Source organism: Barbus barbus, assembly GCF_936440315.1.
Source record: "Barbus barbus genome assembly, chromosome: 48".
Taxonomy (NCBI): Eukaryota; Metazoa; Chordata; class Actinopteri; order Cypriniformes; family Cyprinidae; genus Barbus; species Barbus barbus.
Genome location: NC_136726.1, coordinates 10230258 through 10252472, shown reverse-complemented (window position 1 = coordinate 10252472; position 22215 = coordinate 10230258). Strand labels below are relative to the sequence as shown.

Here is a 22215-nt window from a genome sequence, read left to right as displayed (position 1 = left end):
AGAAGTAAAAAAAAACTATATAAATACTGTTCGGTTTCTTGCACAGACCGATCGTTTATGTCTTTAGATCTCAATGTATCGTCATGAGCCTCAGGGTTTAATTTGGTTTTGTCTGTGTATGTTTTTTTTTCTCTCAAAGCCGTGAATCCCATTGACTGCCATTATATGACTTACAGACTGTAACGGTTTGAGTTAAAAAATCTTAATTTTTGTTCTACTGAAGAAACAAAGTCACCTACATCATCAGATAAACATCAAATTTAATTTTTGGGTGAACTATCCCTTTAAATTAAACTAAATGAAAATGAGAAACCTGGCAACTAGCTAAAATATTTGTTAAATGTTTTTAGTTTTTGTTAACTACAATAGGCTATGCAACCAACATACAGAAACATGCATAAAACAGTGTTTCAGAATCAGTAAAACTTTTAGAATATCTCTTTGTTGTTGTTCTTTTTTCCTTGACAAGATGAGGTTAATTCAGATTGTAAAATTGTATGTGGTGCCAGTGTGCCACTTCCCCAAAACTTTTTATGTTTAGAAATTAATAATTCATGATATTTCATTTGATATTAGAGTCATTAAATTTAAATGTTTTTCAAAATTACAAGAAAGTCTTTATACAAAGACTACATTTCAAACAACTTGACGTTTCTTTTCTCCTAATTTACAAACTTATACATCATTGACCCATATAATCAAGCCGTATAAACGAACATGAAGTCTCAAAACAACAAAAGCCAAAGCATTTCATTATAATCAGGCCACAGATCACTCAGAATTATTGTAGTTCTGGAGCGACACAGACTGCTTTGGCATGTCGGTGATCACTAATTGCAGTTCATCTGGGAGCTTGACGAGGAGGAGCCAAATCAATTAACAATGCAAGAGTGTGCCAATGCCAATGCCACTCAACAACCGCACAGCAGACCCTGATAACTGTGATATCTCTGAACACATATAGCACAATAAAACAAAACGCCTCAGCTGGATATTCAATACAAAGACAAGATAATTAGACCGGATATGCTGAGCGGTGCTGGAACCGGCGGCTGCTGAGGAAATCTCGTCTTTGAAAACAGACTTGAGAGGTTAGTGCAAAGTGTTTATCCAAATCAAAAGACAAGAATCTGTCTTTATCATGTTTTCAATGAAGTTTTCAAAACTCAGTGAAAAAATATAGGATTCAAAGCCACAAAGCAGATATCTGGCTGATATTGATGCGTTTTATAAAACTTGTGTGACATGATACTTAAATACCGTGGATCCTTAATTGGCTTAAAATACAATAATTTTCACAAATTAAACATTATGTCACCATACCATTTGATGGGAAGTCTTCACAAAGGAAATGACCTGGCGCATGTTAATAAGGAAATCATTTATTTGTTGTGGACTAAATAATAACATGTTCAAGGCTAGTGAAAAGAGCTTTTTGGTGGTAAAGTGTGTGTGTAGAGCAAGTTCCTCCTAATTAGGACTGGACTAGAGACAAGTTCACGGCGGATGGACTTGAGAGGCTTTCAATAGCTGCTTCCCTCGGCAACACTAGTGTATTCTTTATGAGGACAACCTGCTTCATGGGAACCATCCAACTATAGAGCGACAGCACATAAACAAACTCCCACCGGCATGTAGTGCGTCCAGACAAAGCACATAAAGCGCTGTAAATATCTATGGGACACTGCAGGTCATTCAGACATGACTCATGGGAACATATTTGCAGCACAGAAATACAAACGCACTACAGAAAGGGTCCAAAATAAACTTCTTTGCATTGTCTTGTGGAGAAACTGTACAACTTTTCGCCACAAAACCACAACTATGAGAAAATCACAATCATGTGGGGAAAAAAATTGGAAATATAAAGCCACATTGTAAGCTACAGTTTTGAAGCATTGCAATTGTGAGGAGTGACTGAGAGATATAGTCATTATGAGAAGTCAAATTTTGAGATATAAAATCACAATTGTGCAATAAAAAGTCACAATTATTAAAAACAAACTCAGAATTGTGAGATATAAAACAACATTGCAAGATATAAAGTTATAGTTTTGTTGTATGGCAATTGTGAGAAATAAACCAGTGACAGAGATATAGTCATTATGAGATAAGTCATATTTTGAGATATAAATCACAATTGTGCAATAAAAAGTCACAATTATAAAAACAAACTCAGAATTGTGCGATAAAACTACATTCCAAGATATAAAGTTATAGTTTTGATGTATGGCAATTGTGAGAAATAAACTATTGACTGAGAGATAGTCATTATGAGATAAGTCATTTTTGGGATAAATCACAATTGTGCGATAAAAAAGTCACAAGTTCCAGTTTTGAGGTATTGCTATTGTGAGGAATATAGAAATACTGTAGATAGTCATTATGAGATAAGTCATATTTTGAGATATAAATCACAATTGTGCAATAAAAAGTCGCAATTATTATAAACTCAGAATTGTGAGATATAAAACTACATTGCAAGGTATAAAGTTCCAGTTTTGAGGTATTGCAATTGTGAGGAATACAGAGATACTGTAGATAGTCATTATGAGATAAGTCATATTTTGAGATATAAAGTTACAATTCTGTAATAAAATGTCACAATTGTGAGAAAAAACTAAATCAGAATTGTGAGATATAAAACTACATTGCAAGGTATTGCAATTGTGAGAAATAAAGTTGTGATTTAGAGATAAAGTCATTATGAGATAAGTAAAATTTTGAGATATAAAATCACAATTTCAGAATTGTTAAATATAAAGCCACATTGCAAGGTATAAAGTTACAGTCAGGAGGTTTAAAATTGCAATTGGGAGAAATAAAGTAGTGATTTAGAGATATAATCATTATTAGATACAATAAGTCAAATTTCGAGATATTAAGTCACATTATGGGATATGAAATCACAATTATGAGAAACAAATTCAGAAATGTGACATATAAAGCCACATTGCAAGATATAAAGTTATAGTTTTGAGGTAAAAAATTGCAATTACAAGTACCATAGTAGTCATTCTACGAAAAGCCAAATTTTGATAACACCTTGCTTGAAGATGTTAATGTTGGACTTGGTCTACAAGCCCTTTTCCATAAGGACCAACCGCAGTTATACACACACATATATTTCAATATACAGACTGCAGCAGGCAAAAGATTCATGACTGCTGACTTATTTCTTCTCTTCCTTGTTGAGGCAAAGCAAGGCAGTCGTACATTCTTACCTCCATGTAACATATCCAACATCAGCCATGCGCCATATGTAAATCGTATTTATAGCATTAGCACATAATCACAAACACACTTATGCTCATACAGGCTGTAAATATCAAATTCATAGGCCACACAGGCCATTGTGAAATGTTTTGGAAAGAATTGTGACATTTCATCACTGAATTTTACGCAAAAGCTCATGTTTAGAGGTACGCCAGGGTTTGTTACCGTCAAGACTATTCGGTTGCAAACTTTACGGGAATAATCTTGGAAAATCTCAATGCAGTTACAGACTTTTCCCAATTATCAGATGCAGCATGATGTTTCTGAGTTTATAAGTTTAGCAGAGGTCTGGGTCCACATGTATTTTTTTTCCAGGTTACTTTTCAAGTTAGGGAACACAATATTCGGAGGTTTGCAGCATGAGGCCTTCTGATTGCAGCTGACCACTGTATGAAGTAAATGTTCTGGTTTGATCATAGAGTTAGAGGGAGAAGAGGTTTTGCAAGCATTGTTCATATTGAAAAGAGTTACTTTGGAAGAGTTACTTTGGACTGCTTTGGAGTAATAAAAGTAGTTATAAGAAACACACATTGTGCCACATATTAAGCCACAATGCAACAAATAAAGTCTCAATTGCGAGAAATAAAGTCACTATTGTAAAGAATGTTTGTAGTTGTGAGATTTCTGAGATTTATAGTCCAGTTGTGAGATATAAAGTCACAATAATAATTGCGAGACAAAGTTACATTTCAACATACAAGTTTGAAGGTACAATATTGCAACTGAGAAATAAAGAAGCATTTATGAGATAGTCATTACGAGACAAGTCAGATTTTGAGATATAAAGTCACAATTATGAGAAACATTTAAAATTTGAGCTATGAAGCCACATTGTGGAATATAAAATAATTATTAGACAAAAAAGTATAATTGTGAGATATAAAGTTCCATTGCGAGATATAAAGTTAAATTTGTTAGGTTTAATATTGCAACTGCTGAAAATAAAGTGATTATGATATATAGTCATTATGAGATGTAAAATTGTGAGATATAAAGTCACACTGTGGAATATCATAATTATCAGAAACAAAATCATAATTGTGAGATACAAAGTTACATTTTAAGATTTACGTTATGTTTGGGAGGTTTAACTGATATTTTATTATTATTTATCATGAGATATAAAATCACAATTATGAGATAAGTCAACATTTTTAAATATAAAGTCAATAAAGTCACCATTATAATTGTAAGGCAAAGTTACATTGCAAGATATAAAGTTACAGTTGAGAGGTATAATATTGCTGTTGTGAAAAATGTCGTAAAAGTAGCGATTATGAGATACAGTCATGACAAGATAGGTCAAATTTTAACATATAAAGTCATTGTGGGGCATAAATTCAGAATTACAAGAAAACTAATTCATAATTACGAGATATAAAGCTAAATTGTTAAATATACAGTTAGATTTGGGAGTTTTAATATTACAACTGTGAGAAAAAGTCATTACAAGATTACAAGGTTACACTTTGAGATACAAAGTCACAATTGTGAGAAACAAATTCAAATTTGAGATATAAAGTTACATTGTGAGATATGCGAGAAATAGCGATTGTGGGTCAAATTTTGTGATATAAAGCCACATGAGACACATTCAGAATTTTTTGTTATAGAGTCACAGTTAAGAGGAATTATATTGCAGTTTTTTTAATTTTATTATTATTATTTTTTTACTCTGGAGGCATAAATAGGTTTCAGCAGTTGGATAATAGCAGAATGGATTTAAAAATGGATAAAGCACAAATCCTAAATATCGTTTTTTTCACATTTTTTTAAAACCCTATGAACTTGAAATGAATAAAAAGGCAAAAAAGTTCAATGCTACAACATGATGTGCAGCTCCATTGCCATCTGGATTCAATCAGTCCATTTGGTAAAGAAGACAAAGAAAACGCAGTTAGTTCTCATGTCCCTTGAGCACTGTCTGTCTGAGGAGAAAGCAGTGCCAGTATGTCTCAGACAGATTTTTGGGGGGTCTTTTTTGTGGTTGGGCACTGTAGATGGTTGTGGTTTTTTGAAAAGACTTGGTGACTTCACCACGTTGTTGCTCTTGGTTAGATGGACAAGTTTCACTGTCATCTCACTGGAAGCGGAAATGCAGATCTTCCACATGTACTGTAAGCTACATTATCCCTTTTATTTTTTCAGACAGACTCCCAAAAACCCACGAGAAGATGTTATCCATTAAAAATATCTGAGGAGAAGAAACGCTTCAGATGGTGAATTGATATTACTGTTAATATTTATTATATTATGATTTATAAGTTAAAGTTTCAACATTGCCATTCAAACATTCTAATATAATATAAAACAATACAATACAATATAACAATAGTTTTCCAAGGAATAGATTTACTCACAGTGCAAGTAAATCAATCAACTTTATCCATTTTAAATATTTGTGCCAAAAAATGTCAACAACAAATGTCAACAAAAATGTGGACAACCTAAATAAGTTTGGAACCAAAAATTGGAATAAATTAAATCTAAATATAAAAAGTAAAAAAAAAAAATAATAATAATAAAAACGACAAAAGCACATCAAATGATTACTAAAAATCAAAACGTAAACTGAAAATGTTATAATAATATTATTAAATACTAGTAAATAGTAAATAATATAACATTCCCAGTTCTGCTAGATTATAGTCACCTAATCAAGTCCTATATGCAGGAATTACATGAATGAGCATTGAAATGAGGGGACAGTTAATTGGGGGCAGTACAGAGGATCATTGTGCAGTGGAATCTAGAGCACCACGGCTCAATGAACCTCATTTGTCTGTCACTCAACCACATCTTTGATTTTCCTTGCCAAATGACCCTCATGATGCAATAATTTTTTCAACAGCGATGTGATTTTTCATATTTTGTTTCTTTTCAGGTTGTGGCATGTGGGTTGATTGATCTATGAGGGCATTCCGGTGATGGCGCTGATCGGCTTTCTGGCAGTGGCAGTGTGTGGATTACTCGTGGCTTGGGCTCAGTTGAAGCAGGCCCGAACGCCTTTGTTACCCCATCGGCCGTTTGTGGTGGTGTGGAACGCACCTACTGAATCCTGCCGTCTTCGATTCAAGGTTGAACATGTGTCAATAATCTAGCAAATGTTGTGTGTGGTCCAAATGATGGAGATAACATCTTGTCCGTCTCTTAACAGGTGGATTTGGACCTTAGTGTCTTCGACATCGTTGCAAACCACAATGAGACCTTGAGTGGCCCCAACGTGACCATCTTTTACCACAGTCACCTGGGTTACTATCCTTACTACACCAGCTCTGAGATTCCCATCAATGGTGGCCTTCCTCAGAACCAAAGCCTGAGCAAGCACCTCAGCAAAGCTCGAGCCGACATCGACAAGCTCATACCCTTCAAGGACTTTCACGGGCTTGGTGTCATTGACTGGGAAAACTGGCGACCGCAGTGGGTTCGCAATTGGGGCTCGAAGGACATCTATCGGAACAAATCCAAGGAGCTTATTAGGAAACTGCATCCTGGTTGGCCACAAAGTAAGGTGGAGAATGAAGCGAAGGAGCTCTTTGAGAGAGCCGGACAAGTATTCATGAACTCAACACTGGGTCTGGCCGAGAGTCGACGGCCACATGGCCTGTGGGGATTTTATCTGTTTCCTGACTGTTACAATTATGGCTACAAGCAGCATCCTTTGCGTTACACTGGAGAGTGTCCTAATGTAGAGCATGTGCGCAATGATCACCTGATGTGGCTGTGGAAGGAGAGTACGGCTCTCTATCCTTCCATCTACCTTGACTATGAGCTCAAGTCTTCAGCTAATACTGTTAAATTTGTGCACTACCGTGTCAAGGAAGCCATGCGGATTGCCTCGATTGCTAGGAATGACTATACGCTGCCTGTTTTTGTCTATTCCAGGCCCTTCTATGCATACACATTTGTTGTCCTATCAGAGGTGAATAGAACTTAAAGTTTAATAATAAGAATAAGAAGTTAAAGTTTAATAATTAAGTTTGAACTATTGTATAGGAGTTGAAAAATGTGCTCTGATAAGCCAAAACGTGATTTCTTGTAATTGCTTTTTTATGCCTTTTCTATCATTTAAAAAGGGGAAAAAGTTAAACTGCTGCCAACAAACAGAATAGCAAAAACAATGATCATTTTCAAACAGGTTTCTCCAAACATTTCCCTTGTTTGTCACTGGTCGGTTAAACCGGTAGCCCCGTCCCAAAACACCACAGGGCCTCAGTGTTTGTACTTTTCAAGGAAATCAACTTACACATGAATAAAGGCCCGTTCACATCATGAATGATAACTGTAAAATTTAACTTTGACATGACAGGAATAAATTATATTTTGGATTATAGTAAAATAGATTTTTCTTTTTTATTTATTTTTTATAGATTTATTTTTTTTAATCATATTTCACAATATTACTATTTTTATTATATTATTGATTAGGGTTGCAAAGGGGTGGAAAATATCCAGTAAATTAACAGTACTTTTCCATCTTATGAATGATAAAAACACTGACAGCCAATCAGACTCCATCCTGCTTTAAAGAGCTTGAGCATTTAAAGCAGCAGAATACAAAACTGCAGTGTGCTTATAATAAACACAATGTTATCATGTGTTGGTGTGGACACTAATACAATTATTGCTGCGTCCCAATTCGCATACTATAAAGATACCTGAATTGTTAACTATTTCCAGTAGAAACATACTCTAATGGCTAATATTGCCCACAACCCATTGTGCGTTGGACAAGGATTCGATCAGAACCACAAACACGCATAACAAGACTACAAACATAGCGTATACTGCAACGCAACCGCCATGTTCAAGGCCCAAAAAGGTAGTAAGGACATTGTTAAAATAGTCCATGTGACATCAGTGGTTCAACTGTAATTTCAACTAATTTAATTAAATGAAATTTTATTTATTAGAAAATTTATGAAATAATTTAATTAACTTCATTCAATAATTTCTTGCGCATGGTACTGCCGTGAACGCATGTCAAAGACTGACACGGAAGAGAAGAAATAGTTGAATAAAGTTGTTATTTTTGTTTTCTTTGCACGCAAAAAGTATTCTCGTAGCTTCATAAAATTAAAGTTGAACCACTGATGCCACATGGGCCTTTTTGGCAATATCCTTACTACTTTTCTGGGCCTCAAACATGTCAGTTGCTTTGCTGTCTATGCAGGGACAGAAAGCTCTCGGATTTCATCAAAAATATCTTAATTTGTCTTCCAATGATGAACGAAGGTCTTTTGGAACGACATGAGGGCGAGTAATTTATGACAGAATTTTCATTTTTAGGTGAACTATCCCTTTAATAACTGCTGAGAAAGTATTGAGTTGCTTTATTCCGTACCAACTTACTTCTTTGTATGCTTTCCAGCCACCTAGAGGAACCTGTCAAACACACATTGTTTTAATCATTCGTCAGATACTTGAGTGACAGACCCACCCTAAACCACCCTCCTCCCCAGCATCTTAAATGCCAGAGATATGCTTAAACACTCATCTGTCACCTCTTTATGAGTGGAATGTTCCAAATCAAACTCTGCAGTAGGTCTGCAGTTGTGTTTTCAGTTTGATGGGACCACCCGCCTTTCTAGACAGCGAGGTACATCACAAGGTAATGTACTTATTATGACCAGTTTAGGTTACAACCGATAGCTTCCATATGTTCATTGTGATAGTACAGGCTCCAGACCTTACATTAAACATGTAGGTCTACTGTATTGTTTCACTTCCCAGCAGAGAAAATCAAATGTGCGATTACACACCTCTCCTCTGTAAGTCATATGATTTAAGGTATCATTCATGGCTGACATACAAATGCTAAACCCTACATACAATGTTTGTGTTGAACAAAACTAGTAACAAATTTATTTTCCAGACCTGCTACTATATGACTCGATCTCTTGCTTTTCTGCATTAACAAAGAAAAACTGTATTAATTTTGAACAGAGGGACCTGGTCCACACTATAGGAGAGAGCGCAGCACTGGGGGCCGCTGGGGTGGTCCTGTGGGGCTCATCCGAATATGCAAGATCTCAGGTACTCATTACTTACAGTGCTGTTCAAATTCTTTTGAAAGTTTCTTAAGCTCAAGGTAAAAACAGCAATATTGTGAAATATTATTACAATGTTAAATAACTGTTTTATATTTCAGTATATTCCAAAATGTAATTTATATCTGTGATGCAAAGCTGTATTTTCAGCATCATTAATCCAGTCTTCAGTGTCACATGATCCTTCAGAAATCATTCTAATATACTGATTCACTGAACCATTTCTTATTATTATCAGTGTTAAAAAAACAACTGTGCTGCTTCATATTTATGTGTAAATTTTGATCAATTTAATGCATCTTTGCTGAATAAAAGTATGAATTTCTTGTTTTAAAAAACATACCTATGGTAATATACATCAGACACAGAACACATTTAATCACTGAATCAATAATTCTATGCTAACTAACAATATTATCCTTCATTAAATCTCCTTGACTAGATTTGCTGCATTTTTTTTAGCTGAATTTGCTAATATTAGCAACCATAACCAACCACATTTAGGGATCAGCTTCTGCTTGAGCTGGTGGTATTAATATATTAAACATAGTATCTTAATGATACTTTTATTTTAGTACTTATTAGTGCTTTAGTACTTACATTTATTTTAAGCAAGTTGCCAGAAGGCAACATTCATTTTTAGATCTACCTTTTCTAATTTTGAAAAGTTTTTTTTTTATCAAATATTTAGATTTTTTATTTTATTTCAATTAACAAAAAATGTTTTAAATAATTTTAGTTAACAGTAACAATATGGCACTGATACACTCAATAAACTGCTATCGATAAATAAATAAGTAAATAAATAAATATATATATATATATATAGCTTTAATATGTGTTTGCCTTTGTGCAGAGAAACTGCTTGACAGTCAAGAAGTACATTGACGGTCCACTGGGTCACTATGTGATCAATGTGACTTCAGCTGCTAAGCTGTGCAGCAAGGCCTTGTGCAAGAAGAACGGCAAATGTGTTCGCAAGAGCCTGGACTCTGGGGCCTACCTGCACCTCAACCCACGCTTCTTCAACATCCACCTCAACCACGGCATCCAAGGACCACGCTTCCATGTCAGCGGCCACCTCAACAACCACGATATCCTGGACATGAAGCACAAGTTCACCTGTCAGTGTTACCAGGGCTGGACGGGCATTTACTGTGAGATGCCCCAGATAACAGAGCCTGTCCCGTCCCACCCGAGAGACAGGGTACTGGGAGAACTACTGCCGCTCCTGTCCCTTCACTTCTCCTGTCTGTCTGTCATCATGTTCTTGGGTCTGTGTCTCATTATTAAGTGTCTGATACTGTAAAGCACAGGGTAGATGGGACGTTGGACTGGATCTGTTAAATAAAAAGACAAGGAAATAAAGTTAGTTGTAGCTGTATCTCAGTGAGTGTAAAGTTTTGAGGCTAGAAGTGGTTTTGTATGTTGCCTTTAAACAACTCATGTAAATCTAGAGCAAAAGTTGATTATTAAAATAAAGGATTGATCTGATCGGACCGGTGACAATCACACAGCACAACCAATGTAGTCCAATTCATAATACAAGCACTCTTGCAATTTTTTTTTTAGTAAATCAAAAAATATAGAACAAGCAATATGGCATGTGATTCATAAACAAATGACTCTTTTGAACCGGTTCCTTTCATTGAATCAAAAACACGCACAACCAGTGTGCTTCAATTCATGAACAAGTGACTCTTTTAAATCAGTTATTTTGAAAAATCAAAACATACATCGTAACCAGTGTACCCGCAATTCCATTCATAAACAATGGCTCCTTTAAATGTTTTTATTTTTAGTGATTCAAAAACATACAGGACAACCTGTATGGTGGGTGATTCACGAATAAATGACTCTTTTGAACGTTTTTTTAATGAATCAAAAAAGCATTACAGCACAATCAGTGTTTTCTGATTCATGACCAAATGGCTCTTTTAAAAGTTATTTTTAGCTAATCAAAAATAAAGCATAACCAGTGTACCTGTAGCTCCAAGAACAAGTTACTCTTTTAAATCTTTTTCTTTTTAGTGAAACAAAAGCATACAGAAACCCCAGTATGATGTGTGAATCATGAACAAACGACTCTTTTGGACTGGTTCTTTTTATTGAATCAAAAACATGCAGTATAGCACAACCAGTATGGTTTGATTTATGAACAAATGACTATTTTAAACCAGTTACCAGAAAAACTCTTTAATTCTTTTTTTTAGGGAATAAAAAAAAAAACATACAGAAGAACCAGTATGGTATGTGATATATAAACAAATGACTCTTTTGAACTGGTTCCTCTTAGTGAATCAAAAATACAGTATTGCACAACCAGTTTGATTCAATTCATGAACAATTTTTTTTTACTGAATCAAAACCACAGCACAACAAGTAAATTCTGATTCAAAAACAAATGACTCTTTTGAACGGCTTCCTTTTAGTGAATCAAAAATGTGCAGTATAGAGGTGCAACCAGAGTGCTTCGATTCATGAACAAATGACACTTTTAAACCAGTTATTTTTAGTGAATCAAAAACAAGCAGCATAAGTGCAGTTAGATTCATGAACAAATTACTCCTATTAGTTAATCCTTTTTGAAAAATTCAAAAAGACTCACAAACAACGGAGACATTTCTTTTAATGTATCATTCAAAAAGACTCACAAATATGCTCAAATAAATAGGAAACTAATACATTGAATTACTTTTCCATTACAGGCTATTGCATTTGCAGGTTTCATTGTGACAACTTACACTTTATAGTGTGACAACATGCCTTACTATAGGTCAACATGCAGTGTTTAATAAATCTTTTTGTAAATGTTCAATAACATTTTGTAACCATGCAGGCATTTATAATGAAATCAAGTTTCAAAAATAAATGAGAATATTCAATGGAGCGAAAAGTGGGACAACTAGCATTGGTCTCCTCTACATGTGAGAAACGAGTACAATAAATGCATACGTTTTTATTTTGTTTAAAACATAAATCCATCTTAAGTTATAAATAGACTCATGTTATCACTTGGGTTTTCAGAGTTAAGTATTATATGCACAAAAACACCATGATTCATAAAAAAGGACTCCAAATGGTTCCTTCCCCACCCAAACCAAAGTGAATATTCTCAACTATTTCCTCAGAAATTAGACATAACAGCATGGTGTAATAAGGCAAAACTGGTTGACCAACATGTCTCAGTGTAGACTGAGGCGCTGTAGATTGTGATTCAGCTTGTCAGCCAAAAACTGTCAATAAATTACCAAGCCTGGGAAAACGGAGACTCCTGCTTATTATAAGCTAAATAACATCTCTTTTTGTATCACCCATCATCTGTTAAGGGATTTGAGGTTCTGATGTTGGAGAAAATACTCCTTTGTCCGATTTTTGGCTACGACATTACATAAAAAAACTGTATTTTTTTGCAAACAATGTGGTGCATGTAGACCATTGTTGATTTAGTCTGGGGTAAAATGAGTCACAAAAAACTGGAAGAGGGGGTTTCTGCTTTGCACATAAGCTAAACATTCAGTAAAGATATTAGTTTTCATTTTTTCGTTATTAATGGAACTTAGAGAGTTAATTTAATCTTACATCAACATTTACCGAAAACAAACACAATCCAACTCCAAGACGGATTCTGCATCTTACATAAAACACATGGCTGGATTTGAATATTTATACGCATTGATGTTATTTGTTGAACCTGGATGGCTGCGCACGTAAGAAGCGGGAATGTGAGGAAAGGTTTTAGGCTAGCAAGGTCATGCATAACAGAGACACACCTCACAGCTGTTGGTTGGAGCCCAGGATACACTCACAAACACAGACCTGGAACCTGAGATGGAGGAATTCCTGAAGTTTTGGGTGGGACAGACAAATCCAACACAAGCACCTCCAGACCCCTTGCCGGGAAGTTAAGAGGAAAATAAACAGCCGTATATACGAGAGAGTGGGCTCATTCGGTGCCTTTCCATAGTTTGTGCTCTATGGGGACCACATCAAAGCAGTACAGTATGTGTGTTTAGGCAAGTGGGTGGGTATTTGTGTCTTCTGCAATAAGGAGAAGTATAGTATGAAGTACAGAGGTACATTTCTAACTGGAGGAACGGCAAAAATTAATGTGGTTGAACTAATGGACCAATGAGTCATACGTTCATACCTATTAACATTAGATTCTGCAAGTGTCCTCTATGATTTATGTACACCGAACCATTCGTTAAGACATTTTCTCGAGGCTTATTGTTTAGCTAAGCATGCCTTCGGAATACCAACGTTATAATTTTGGGCAAAACATTTCTAGATGTTTTGAAATCAGTCATGTTTTTTTTGTAGTGCAGAATTTGATGTGAAAAAAAAGAAAAAAAAAAGAATCAAATTTGAGCAATATCTTGTTTTTTAAGGGTTGTACAATGAAATTGCAATGCAACTTGCATAAAAGTAACAAAAACTAACATATTATTTTGGGACGATGACCCCATGGGACATGGTTTAAAAAAAAAAAGCATAGGCACACCACTAACAACAGATAATGGGATGATAATGCCAGCAAAACATGTTGTTTTGGACATTACTATGCTTTTTAGACATACTGTGCTACAATTGTTTCTTTGGTTAAATGTTTCTTTGGACAAGGTATTTAAAAAAAAATTCTGCAGTGTTATTTTAGTAAAAAAAATACCAGTGTTATTTGAGTAACTTTCAGATACTTTTATAGTTTTTAATATTTTTTTTATTATTATTTTTAATAACTTTTTTAAACAAATGTAATTTATTGTTTTTATATTTTGTTTTCATTTGAATTATAGTAGTTATTAGTTTAATAGTAGTTTAACTTTAGTTATAATAATTTTGTTGTGTTTTGTTTTTAGTATTTTTTTTATATGTCTGTAGCTTTTATTCATTTACATTTCAGTTTAGGTTATTTTAGTACATCAAGTTAAACTAAATTAAAATGAGAAATGGTACTTTGGCTACTAGCTAAAATAAGTTTTTATACTTTATTTCAAGCTACACATTTTTTAATAGTTTGAATTTTAGTTTCAGTTCAATTTTAAGTTAACTATATATTAACTCTGGTCAATATCATGGTACATTAATTTCACTACCATTGTATTACCATTTAATGCCATCAGTGTACTATAGTATTGTTGCAGTACTATAGTAAATAAAGGGACTCAACTTCAGTTCAAATATTTGTACCTCCCATAACCTTAACTGACTGATTATTTCATGCCTTAAAGTGTCTTCTGGACAGGAGCGAGTCTTAAGTACTGTTATCATCAGTAGCTCACTATAAGAGCAGAAAGGAAAAGGTTTTGTTGGTGATGTTGTCTTTCCTTTCCATAATTTCTCCACAAACTACCAGTCTACATTACCCCACTCTCTCACCACTAATACCAGCTTATGGGTTGCTAAAATGTGCCACATGTCCATTTATCTTACCCACTGACAGGTATTACATTAGATATGGGTTGCCACAGCCACTGTATGTCTTAGTTTATGTAAAAATGGGTCAGTGTAAATTTAAAGACTTTAAATGTATGTTTTCGTTCATTTTTGCAACAGCCAAACCTATGTATCAGTGGTAAAGTTCATCATGCAGGTAAAGTGTTAAGATTTTGTTACTCAATACTTTCTGTGATATCAATAATAATAATAGTACATAATAACTATTATAGCTTTTATTCATAGAAGTACGTTTTCTTTAAGAAGTATAAGTACTCTTTATTGCGTATAAGCTCATTATCTTATTGACAGTTTATTCATTTACAATTATTTTAAAGTTAATAAATTATTTAATTAAAATAAAATGTTAAGACTGGGTTTTTACATTCAGTAGATTAGGGCATAAAACATAATCGATAATAAAATAGGTTAATATAGGAATAAGTACACTCTAAAAAAATGTAAGGTTAAAAACAACCCAATTTGTGTTATTTGGCAACCCAACGCTGGGTCAATTGTTTTTACCAAACATGCTGGGTTGTTTTATTTAAGTCATCTATTTTTTTTTATTATTATATTGCTGGCTTAAAATGGACTGGAACACACACAGAGAATTACTAGAGGCAACAGCAATAATCAAAAGATGAACATTTATTATTAAGTATAACACATGGACAAAATACAAGACAAATTTAATTTATTTGGGGGAACAGCATAGTTTACAATATTACATACATTTAAACTCGTTTAACAAGCATTTTAGACATTAAACATGTAACAATTTAAAGTAGCATTTTAATGCAAGTGTATTCAACTGATCTCTGTAATCGCTTTTTACCAAAATAGTGCTAATTCTTGTCCCGGTGTGTCGCCGAAATCTGCCCCGGTGCAGGGCTGCTGTTCGCGGGATAACTCTGAAGACCGCCGCCTCACGTTTCACTCGTAGCTGAAAGATGCCGTGACTGACTCCATAACCTGCCCATAAACAAACAGTACTGAGGCTAGAGAACATATTTTAACATCAAATTAAATTAAACTCAGTATTATAATGAATAAAATCCATTTATGTTATGCAAGGCAAAAGGCGTTTTCATCATGCCCGCTGCTAACGCTGCTGACTGACATCTGGTCATGTTCCGTTGTGTAAAATAATACAATTTACAGCACAGTAAAGATTTCATAAATGTAATAAAATGTATACAAATCTTTTTTTGACTGAAGAAGTGCACCAAATCGGCGGGAGCGGCGCTGAGAAGCGCTCTCCTGTAAAGGCCTCAAAAAGCCTGCGCTCTGACTGTAACTCAGTAGCTGGGTCGTTTCATCGGAGACGGGCTCAAGCCAGTGGTTGGGTAGAAAAAAATTACCCAGCGTTAACAATGACCCAGCAACTTAGTTACAGAAAAAATCTATCCAGCACCTGGGTAAAAATATTAAAAGCAACCCAATAAAATTACCCAACGGGCTGAACCCAGCATTTGGGTTAAAAAAATAACCCAGCATTTTTTAAGAGTGTAAATTCTACAACATAATTGAATATAATTGCATTTAATTATATATAAAAAAAATAAAATAAAAAAAATCACTGCAATTTGAGATGAATTATTTTCAAACAGTCTGACACAGGCCTGATATGCTGATATTTTCAGTCTGTCAAATCCACAACTCACTGATGTCACAGACCAGAAGCAAATCTTTTAAAAAAGTGCAGCATCTGTTATAATACTACTTTGTTACAAGTCAAAGGTTCATTTGTTATGACCCATGGTTAAAAATTTGAGCTCACTGTCTGGACATGTTGCTCAGTGGGGAGTGTGAATGGCTTTGACATTGTTCTTCTAAAAGCTAACTATAGGAGGCCATTAAAATGCTCTATTAATGGGCCACTGTGGAGCTGTAGTGTTACCTGCTATGCCAAACGTTCCTCTTGTCACAGACCACATTTTCATGCATCTACTAAAACCAGTGTTACCTGATATACTGAACATCCTGCACTTTTCACCTGTTTGCCCGTTACCTGTTACTGCTTCTTATACTGGTAAGTCTCTGACTCACTGCTTGCTTATGCTTTTCTGTGGGACTTAAAGCTGAAGTGTATCATTTTTTTATGTTAAACAACTCTATCCTATCTTAAAAATGCAGAGACAAGTATAAGTACACCATTTGTAGGCAGATTTCCCTCACTGTGGCTCTGACAGACATTATTAAGCAGCCCAGCACAGCAACACTGGCTCAACCAATAGTGTGAGTTTTAGGGCGGGGCTATCTGTTTGTTTAACCAATGGCAGTTGAGGAGTGTTTAGAAACTTGTTTGAAAACAGTAAATGGTTCTGCAGTATTGTTTGATGGCACTAGTGGCAGACAAAGCACAACTGTAGCTTTAACAATGCTCAAGAAAATCTTCACAATCACTCAAGCTGGCAAGCGGAAAGTTGTTTAAAAAGCCAAATGCTGCTGAGCCTGTATTTTCAGATGACTCATGTGTAAATTGTAAAACCAAAATGAAAAGTCACTGCAGTAAACAGTATTTGTATACTGTTTTTAAAGATGAATTTTAAGTGAGCGTTATGACGGCAAAGTTAATCTAAATGAAGAAATGAGCATGCAGAGTTAAATATCCAATATTGACCCATCCTGATTTATCATTTTTAAACCTATTTTTCCTGATTGAGGGTTTTACATGAGTCAGCCTGGTGCAAAAAGATCCCAGTTTTGACAAATTAATTCTTACAATTGTTTTCCGTCAAGCTTCTTTTCTCCAAATTTGCCACACCTGTAAAGCATTTCGCAAAACTCAAAATATTTAACATCTATCTGTATTACATTATTTGTACAATTTTTCCAGTAACTATCAAGTGCATCTGAATGAGAACTCCATAAATGACATAACTTGTGCTCGAAACCTGGTTTACATTAATACTGTTTTTGAAGAATGAGAAGGGAATATTTCCATACAATTATGCTATAATTTCTCATGCCAAAAGCTACTAAGTGAGGAACATTGAGAGCATTGGAAGAATCTTTATTTTCATTGTAGACGTTCAGATCACCAGCCTGCTTGCCCTTAAGACGGGCAGTTTAAAGAGCACTTCATACTTCATACCATAAAGACTATTCCTGAACAAGCAAACCAAACACTAGATTCATGATACAACAAACTTTAAAGTGCTGTTAAATCAACAGTAGGGTTGCATTTCCTAAGCTGTGGTTTAATAAAACAGACCTCCCAGTTTGAACGATGAAATGCGGTTTTGTACTAAAAGACATGTGGTGTTCAATGTCCACATTATCACACTCCAATCATAATATAAATGCAATCATAACATAAATATATGACAACCTGGAGGTTACTGGTGCAAAACTCAAATTTTCTGCTTTATTTTTTGGGCTTATTGCCTTTATATCATTAGACAGTTTAAGCAGATGTAAAAGAACTGGAAAGGGAATAACATGATGCAGGTCAAATTCAGACCCACAACCACTTTCTGTGCACAAACCACTACGTCACAGCTCCAACTAAAACTACTGCATATTTTTTTACATAAGCCCATACACACTTCCACTGCTAGCATTAGCATGACTCTTGAAGAGCGTGGGGTGTATCACACACACTCACACAGACATTGCTAATTGTTGCTATAGTTGACCAGGAGACAGGAAGTCTGTAATTTACTTACTGTCTAAATAAACTCTTCGTAAGGCTTGGGAAAAGCAACAAAACACTTTATCGTCATTTGTTAGCATGTTTCACAGCCCAATCTTGGATGCAATGTAATCAAAATGACTAAAACACCACTGTTGTCATGGTGTCTCCCCATCTGCAATGTAACAAGTCAATGTCAGATGAACATTTGCAGTTTCACTGCCCTGATATTATGCTCTCTCACTGTAATCTTCTAAGGATTATATTCTATTTAAACCATTCAGCCGTTCCCAGAGGAACATTTCACTGCTTAAAGTTTGCACTTTCAGTATTTACGTCATGAACTCAGCAAGTTTGCGCTTACATGCATGAAAATTCACTCCATTTCTTTTCTAAATGCATGTTATAAATCTTGTAAACAATTTGTTTTGACCTCAAATTTGAATCAAAATCTCAACCAGATCTACCAACACCGTTCTCCCCGTTGACGTATGTTGAATATCCAATCAATTTGCCCACTTAAACCCCACCCCTTTCTTACATTCGACCTCAAGCTTGCATTTACATCTACCTCCATCCAGTCAACAACTGATGCATAGACCCAAGTCTCCAATCCTATGTTTGTTGCAATCATCCGTTTCACTTGGATATATGTCACAACATGAAAGTAAAACTGCCGCTACTTCCATTTTTAACAACTATGCAATAATTCATCTTTTTAAAATGCCAGGCAAGCGTGTTAGTTTGACTGAAATTGTACCAATCCAGTTTTCAAAGTCAAACTAATACACCTAGGATCTGTGATTGTAGCTTAGCTTCATCCAACGATACATGGCTTTACTGTTGTGCGTAAGCTACTTTGAAAGAAATAAAACGTGTATTTAATCCTTCCAATATTTGACTATGCATTGCATCGTATATACAGTGCCTATAGAAAGTCTTCATACCCCTTCATTTTTTCACATTTTGTTATGTTACCTTATGCTAAACTGCTTTAAATTACTTCTCTTTTTTTCACATAAATCTACACTGCACTTACCATAATGACAAAGCAAAAACCGGATTTATCACAACTTTGCAAATGTATTAAAAAGGAAACACTGAAAAAATAACATTGTTTTCATACCAGTCTTCATACCCTTTGCTTTGACACTTGAAATTTAGATCAGGAGCATTCCAGTTTCACTGGATCATCTTTGAGATGTTTCTATACTCTGACTGGAGCTAACCTGTGGCAAATTCAGTTGATTGGACATGATTTGGAAAGGCACACACACCTGTCTAAATAAAGTTTAACAGCTGAAATGGATATCAGAGATATCAGATATTAGAAAAATCCACCCAAATAACTCTCAGAACCTCAATTCCTAATTCATGTCTGAGGGAAACCAAGCACTGCTTATCAGCTGCATAATACCATCCCACGGTGAAGCATGGTGGTGGCAGCATCATGCACAGGGGGTGTTTTTCAATGGCAGGGACTGGGGAAGTGATCAGAGAAGACGGAAAGCTGAATGCAGCCAAATACAGAGATATCCTTAATGAAAACCTGGTTCAGAACCTCAGAACCTCAGATTGGGCTGAAAGTTCACCTTCCAACATGACAATCACCCTACGCACACAGCCAAGACAATGCAGGAGAGGCTTAGGGACGACACTATGAACGTCCTCGAGTGGCCCAGACAGAGCTGGGACTTGGAACCAATCAGACATCTTTGGAGAAACCTATAAATGGCTGTCCAACGATGGTCCTCAGCCAACCTGAGACGATCTAAAGAGAAGAATGGCAAAAAACACAAATGCAGATGTGCAAAGCTTGTTGCATCATACCCAAAGTGCTTTAACTAATATTTAAGTTAAGGGTATGAAGACTGGTGCAATGTCATTTTTTCAGTGTTTCCTTTTTAATAAATTTGCAAAGCTGTGATAAATCCAGTTTTTGCTTTGTCATTATGGTGAGTGGGGTGTAGATTCATGTGGGGAAAAAAGTATTTTAAATAAGTTTAACACAATAGCGCAAAATAACAAAATGTGAAAAAAATAAAGGGGTATGAAGACTTTCTATAGGCACTGTATATGGAGCGCAACTATGCAAAGCTTGATTACATACTTACTAAATTACATACATACTAAACTACCATTCTCAGATCTTTCTTTTAAACCTCCTTAGAACAGACACAATTGAGACAATAAAGACTATAAAGCTATAAAATGAATGTGGCTAGCATTGATCTAGCATCTTATTTTAAAATCATTTGCCAAGAAATGTTCAAATTAAGACCTCTGAATTTTGGTTGCAAACAAATCTAAAAACAGTTTGAGACACCTCGACCGAATGGAGACATCGTTTCTCTTATTGCGGTCTAGGAGAAACATTTAAGGTATTAAAGGGATAGTTCACCCAAAAATGATTTATTCATCCTCAAGCCATCCTAGGTGCATGACTTTCTTCTTTCAGGCGAATACAATCAGAAATGTCCTGGCTCTTCCAAGCTTCCTAATGGCAGTGAATGGCTGTTGAGATTTTGAAGGCCAAAAAAGTGCATCTATCCATCATAAAAAGTGCTCCACGAGGCTCCAGGGGGGTAATAAAGGCCTTCTGAAGTGAATCAATGGGTTTGTGTAAGAAAAATATCCATATGTACAACTTTAAAAACTGTAATCTGTAGCTTTCGCTAACTGTCATACACATGTTCACGAGAGAGTGTCGTTTCAATGGATGACGTAGATGGATGCACTTTATTTTGCTTCAAAATCTCCACAGCCATTCACTGATTCCTCTGAAATAAGAAAGTCATTTACACCTAGGATGGCTTGAGTGTGAATAAACCATGGGGTAATTTTCATTTTTGTGTGAACTATCCCTTTAAGATCTCATTTGCGATTTTTCTTTCTTATGTAGAGAGAGAAAGTGAATGTGTGAGGGAGAGTCTTCAAGCGTATGTTCCTCAATGGTACACTGCCAGAAAAACGGCTCCCTGACCACTTGGTCTGGCAAGCGGCCCTGAGGTTTGGAATCTGATGACTGCGCTCGACTAGACCTCACTGGTTTCTCTACAGTTCTGCAGATCCCACTCGTTCAGCATCAATATTAACCCGCTTTCCAGCTCTCATTCACCCAAACACTCTTTACAGAATCATAATTTGATCTTCTCCTTTTATTAGCTAGACATTCAGATCCAAATCATGTCCAACAGGCTAATCTAATAGCCACATGTGGTGACTCAGTTTCTCAATGTTAACACATCTCACAGGGTTTACCGTACAAAAAGGCTAATATAGATTAAAACCAGACCAGAGTAAGAGGAAGGAAGTGTGTTAAAGCAGGTTTCACCTGTGAAACACCTTAGATATATAGTTTGACAAGGAAACGGTGCAACTTTTTGGACTTTAGTATGTTTTCACATGCAGTTATAATGGAGGTACATTGTTTTTGTGCTTGGTTGAGCTAGTCTTCACGTCTGTCCAAGTATGCACGACAAAATGAGTAACTGAATATTTGAAGCATCACCATGAGCAAAAACAGTGAGGCCAGCTGTAGTCTGATTAACATGTAAACTGCTGGACAACACCAAGCTGAAGTCGCGTTGTTTGTCTGACTTCTCTAAAAAAAGACTAATACAATTTAAGTAAAACTATACTAGCAAGCCGTTCGTACCTTATAATAGATCTGCTCTATTGGTTAAAAGTCACAAGAGGTCAGGGAAATGAACAAGCTCTCCAATGATCCAAAGTGCTGGCCCAACACAACCTTTTCATTCCCTCAACTGTGGGAATGTGGTTTTCTATTGAAGCACGCCAACCTCTCCAGCC

The 22215-nt window shown here is 35.4% G+C and overlaps 1 protein-coding gene across 2 annotated transcripts; it reads left to right on the top strand.

The window, feature by feature from the left end:
• Positions 1 to 909: 909 nt before the first annotated feature.
• Positions 910 to 12586, top strand: hyal6 (hyaluronoglucosaminidase 6). Of its 2 annotated transcripts, none has more exons than XM_079411379.1 (5): positions 910 to 1091; positions 6161 to 6353; positions 6434 to 7198; positions 9223 to 9312; positions 10183 to 12586. In XM_079411379.1, the coding sequence occupies exons 2-5, from the start codon at positions 6204 to 6206 to the stop codon at positions 10633 to 10635; spliced, it is 1458 nt and encodes a 485-aa protein (XP_079267505.1). In that variant the 5' UTR covers positions 910 to 1091; positions 6161 to 6203; the 3' UTR covers positions 10636 to 12586. The 2 variants fall into 2 exon arrangements, with proteins under 2 accessions (XP_079267505.1, XP_079267506.1); XM_079411380.1 differs by having other exon boundaries at positions 923 to 1095; positions 6005 to 6353; positions 10183 to 10845.
• The last annotated feature ends 9629 nt before the right edge of the window (positions 12587 to 22215 follow it).

Bases quoted from the DNA above. Each gene is read 5' to 3' on its own strand.
- hyal6 (XM_079411379.1), top strand. From the start codon at position 6,204: ATGGCGCTGATCGGCTTTCTGGCAGTGGCAGTGTGTGGATTACTCGTG. The intron at 6,354-6,433 runs GTTGAACATGTG...GTCTCTTAACAG, and splicing joins CCTGCCGTCTTCGATTCAAG to GTGGATTTGGACCTTAGTGT. The intron at 7,199-9,222 runs GTGAATAGAACT...AATTTTGAACAG, and splicing joins CATTTGTTGTCCTATCAGAG to AGGGACCTGGTCCACACTAT.